A 5,084-nucleotide genomic window follows, 5' to 3' on the forward strand; every position below is an offset into this window, starting at 1 on the left:
ATCAACCGGTGTTTTGTGCATGAACAAAATTTATTATTAAATTAAACATGGTTTTGTGCATAAACAAAATTCACAAACCACATTAAGTCCAATGATCAACCAGAGTTTTTGTTTTTGTTTTAATTATTGAGAATTAAGAGAATCACGTGTTTCCTATATTTGCAACAAACTTAGCTTTGTGATTTTTTTTTTGCCCAAGAGTACTGATTGTGCTTGATTGTAAATAATTAGGAGATTAGCATTGACTTAATTTTGTAATTAATATAAAGATTAGTATGTCCTCCCTCTGTTTAGTAGTATTACAAGACACTTTTAGTCAAATTACACTTTCAATAAATAATGAGTTAGTTAATTATCTTTAAGATTACACACTTTTTTCATGTTTATCTTTATGTAATTGGATGTAAAATCTTATTAATTATACCTTTTAATTAAGAGTTTTTTCTTTGGAAAAATCTTATTAATTCCATCTTGAAATATCCAAAATTCCTTATATTTTTACACAATATTTATTTAATTGTCATTACAATGCATAGTCTCTCGTCTTTATATAAAAATTGTGTAAGTCAAAATTCCCACCTTGATGTAAATTACTTTCTATTCTCTTCTTGCTCTGTATCTCTTCAAGGTACATCAGACGTTTTTGTTTTTTGTTTTTGAAATAAACAAGATAATTAAATTTAAATGACATCATCTTGTAACGTTTTTAAATGATTATAAACTATATTGTAGGCAGTCAACATAAGATTTGTAAAGAAAATGTGAGAAAGTACAACTGGATAAGATTTAAAAAAGAAAAAAGAAAGAAAGCCAAACCCAACAAATTGATAAAAGTCTTATTATCCTTATAAGTAACTATTTCCATCTGAATTCAAATGATAAAATATTACATCTCTTTCAAGATGTCATAATGAATATTCTACATCCACAAAATAAATGCATATGAACGCATTAAAAAAAGGATAGGAAAAAAAGAGAAAAGCATAAAAATAAGATGTAAATCTTATGTAGCACTTTTCCTTCTATATGTTCTCCTTTCTCTCTGAATGAATGAATGTAGAAGATTCACTTTATGATATTCTTAGTTCTTCAAAGAAACCAAACTTTCCACATACTCAAACATTCTGAATAGCTTTGGAACTCCATGAATTTCAAACCTCTGTATTTTCTTATTCCCAAGATTATATGAAACCAATTGACCTTCATCTTCAACAAGAATCTCATCATCTCCCCAAAATCCTAGAAATGAACCAAACTCAGGGCATGGTCCAACTACAAACTTCTTAGCCCAGCTGCTGTCAACACCATACTCATTCATCACCCAAATCTCAAACTTGTAATTGGTCATGCAAAATGTATCAACACAGGCAAGCCTCTCATCAATTACAGCAACAGTTAATTCATGAGACTCGTCAATTTTTGCAGGAGGCAATTGGATCTTCCCAAACACCTCTTTGCTGAAATCAAAGCACAAAATGGCCTGATCATTGTTATCATCAGTTAGCCAATGATAAACACCATTCAAATAAGCCCTACATTTTGGATAACACAATCGAAAAGCAGGGACAATAGCATCAATGGTTCTCCAAGAATCAGTACTGAGATTATACACCTCAACTGGAGGTTGTTCTCTTCCTTCAAAAGCCAAATTCCCAAATCGAACAACCTTGTAGTCCTTTGTAATGGGATCAATCCCAAACCCAAATATGACATAAACCATGTCTTTGGGTTGGTTCTGAGATGCAGGAAGGATCTTCACCTCTTTTGTCCCTGGGTTCCACAGAATCAAGCTGGCCTGACCAGCACTATCTTCTCCATAGACCCCATAGAGACAGAAAATCCCATTACATTGACCATAAAAAAATATGTATTCCACATTCTTCTCGGGGAATGGCAATTCTATATCGTCGGATTCCTGGTTGGAAACTAGGGAAATGCAAGGCTTCAGAGTGAGATAGTGCAATCGGGAGATCAGCCGGAGACGATGGTTTTTGGTGATCAAATCAGAGCATTCAAATTGTCTCGTTACAAAATATGGATCAGTGATTTGTGCGTACCAGGATTTCGCCACTGATTTGAATCGAAGCAGGGATTTCACTGGTAGCCTCGCTGCGATATCCTCTACAATTTCTTCAGGAAGATTGGCGCTCAGCATTTTCGTTTCTTCTGAACTTGCCTGGACTTGTTAGGTTTTCTTTAGCGTGTTCTTCTTCAGGTCAAATTCACTCACCGAAAGACCGACGAAGAAGAAGAAGGGTTTTACAGCAGATAGGCTCATACAGGCGTCCACGAGAGAAGAGAGAAACGTACCATGATTGGGGGTTTTGTGGCGACAGACTCACAGTGTTACGTGGAGACACATATTTATACGAAACCGAATGAGAAGAGGAAGAATCGAATCCTTCTTTTTCATGTAAGATAATACCCCGTCTCCTATTTATAAATTATTTTTATTAATCTCATCACTATTAATATAATAAAATAAAAAAAAAAATATATAAAATTTTAAACACAATCTTTAAATAAAAAAATAAATCAATTATATAATATTATTTTTTATTTTTTTATTTTTAAAAATAATTTAAAAATTTTAATTTAAAATAAAATAATTTTATCAATAAATTATTTATAAAATAAATTTAATTATATTTTTAAAAAATAATTAATATACTCAATTGGGGGAGTGGGTAACTTTTTTTGGTTTTTTCAAGATAAAAGAAAAGATTCAGTATCTTTAACTTTTTTAAAAATATTAAATAAATAACGTCATTTTTTTCCCCAATGAATCGTACGACACTGAATGATTCTTGAATAATCCTTTTGTCAGAAATTGATTATTAAATTAGATAAACATTGAATTAATTTCAATGTCAATCAAAGTGTGGATGTACATACTCCCTTCTTTAAAAAATATAAAATATTTTTAATTAAATTTTATTTTTAATAAAATAATTATTTATTTTTAAATTAATTTTATCTTTTTATATTTATTTTTATTAAACACCCTACAATAAATATAAAATTATTATTAACAGGGACACTTTAAAAAAAAAATACTGATTACACTTCAAAAGATTAAAAATACTTTACATTTTTAAATATTTAACTTCTTAAAAAATATTTTATAATTTTAAATGAAAGGAGTATGTAATCTACTTATTAATATTCATTATTTATTTTATTTCAGTATTAATGTCTTAACAACTCTAATATTTTTTTTTAATGGGTTAATGATGACTTTTGTTCTTAAACTTTTTTTTATAGACTTTACGTATTCTAAATTTGATATTAAGTTATTTTTGTTCTTGAACATTTGAAATGAGCCACGTTGTCACTCATCATTAATATGTCACAGCATTTTTTTTTGGCGGGTACCCCAATTTTTTATATTATTTATAATAAAATATTAGGCTAATGATTACTTTTATCCAAATTCATGATATTTGCATATCCTAAAGAAAAAGTTCAGGATATTTGCAAATTTTAAGGCAAAAACTTATGAACAAGAGTAACTCTTAACCTAATATTTTATTATACAAAAATAATAATAAAAATGATAGGACATACTTCATTAGAAACAAACGTTATGACATGATAGCAGTGGGATGACAAGGTAGCACATTACAAATTCTAGAAACAAAAATAACCCTAAATAAAATAATATATATGCTTGTAAATTTAGTTTTTAAGTATTTCAATGAGTATGGCTAATTTTAAAAATAAAAATAAAATAACAGAATATAGACGCATGGATATAATGCAAGTCTTGGTAGTTATGTGTCTTGTGGTGGATGAGAATTAATTTTCATTTTTCTTTGAATAATTGAGAAACAAGCACACACTCACACGTGTGGAATCGACCTAGAACCTTCTTTTTGTCAAGGAAGTATTGATGCCATTGCTCATTGTGGCAAACATGTGAAATTAATCATTGAAAAGAGAAGGTGAATGAAGCCCGTGATAACATAAATATATATATATATATATATTGATTTGGTTTGTCATGGGAAATGAACCAAATCAATAACGTTCACTGTGAATATATATTGATTTAATGGATATATAAGATATGATAAAAGTTAATACTCTTTTACTAATAAGCGTTTATTTTGATAGATGGGACTATGATGTTTTAAACATGAAATATCGGGGTTTGAATTTACATAAATGAAAAATATTTTTGGGAGAGCTAATTTTTGATAATACTTGAATGAGTTGAATTTAACTCATGGCCGCATAAAAAATAATATTCTTTTCATTAATTATTATAAAATATTTTTAATTAACTCACGTAACTAACTCTTAATGAAAAATGAAACAAATTATTGGAGTGTAATTTTTTTGTTAGGAGTATTTTCATACAAAAAACATTAATTACTCTTAATATTCAACAAATACCTTTTGAATTAAATGATAAAACATTATGAATCAAGTCGTAACATGAATATATTGATTTGATTTGTCAAGTATTACTGAGAATGTATTAATTAAATGGTTGCATACATTGATCATTTGATTTGTTACAAGAAATGAACCAAATTAATAATAAAATATTATTGAGAATGTACTTGTCCAATGGTTGCACGAAATATGATCAAAATTGATATTCTTTTCATTAACTACTATGAGAATAAACAAATAATGTGATGCACCAATGGAGGGTTTTCCTTCTTTCAGTTGACATCTCTGGGATTTATCGTTGTCTACTTTTTTTTTTTTTGATTCAATTTTTTTCCTTTATTTTTTCTTCTAATTATTGTGCTCAGAGTTTCTTTGTTTTTGGTAATCTCTCAAATCTATTTTAAAATTGTGGTTTTTGGGAAGAGAAATGGAAAACATGAAAAAAAAAAAAAACAGAGAGAGAGGAACAACTGGAGTAGCCATTGCTGAGGTAAAAGCATAAACTTTTGATTAATTGCCTTATGTGAGAGCTATTCTCTTGGTGCTACAGACTATAGTTTGGATATTTTTTGTCATTTTCATTCTCTTTTATAAGCTTGTTGCTTTAATGCTTTTTGATTGTTTGTGCATTTGGTTGAGCATCTCTTATATTTTGTTTTGATCATAATAAATCTATTTTTATA

At 28.4% G+C, this 5,084-nt stretch overlaps 1 protein-coding gene across 1 annotated transcript; it reads right to left on the reverse strand.

Moving 5' to 3' along the window:
• Positions 1-868: 868 nt before the first annotated feature.
• On the reverse strand, positions 869-2,314 carry LOC129320976 (F-box/kelch-repeat protein At3g06240-like). Its single transcript, XM_054966683.1, has one exon. The coding sequence runs from the start codon at positions 2,153-2,155 to the stop codon at positions 1,082-1,084; it is 1,074 nt and encodes a 357-aa protein (XP_054822658.1). The 5' UTR covers positions 2,156-2,314; the 3' UTR covers positions 869-1,081.
• Between the last annotated feature and the right edge of the window lie 2,770 nt (positions 2,315-5,084).

The sequence above is a fragment of the Prosopis cineraria genome, unplaced genomic scaffold, assembly GCF_029017545.1.
Source record: "Prosopis cineraria cultivar Desert tree isolate PC_DT_omini unplaced genomic scaffold, ASM2901754v1 PC9, whole genome shotgun sequence".
In the NCBI taxonomy this organism is placed as follows: domain Eukaryota; kingdom Viridiplantae; phylum Streptophyta; class Magnoliopsida; order Fabales; family Fabaceae; genus Prosopis; species Prosopis cineraria.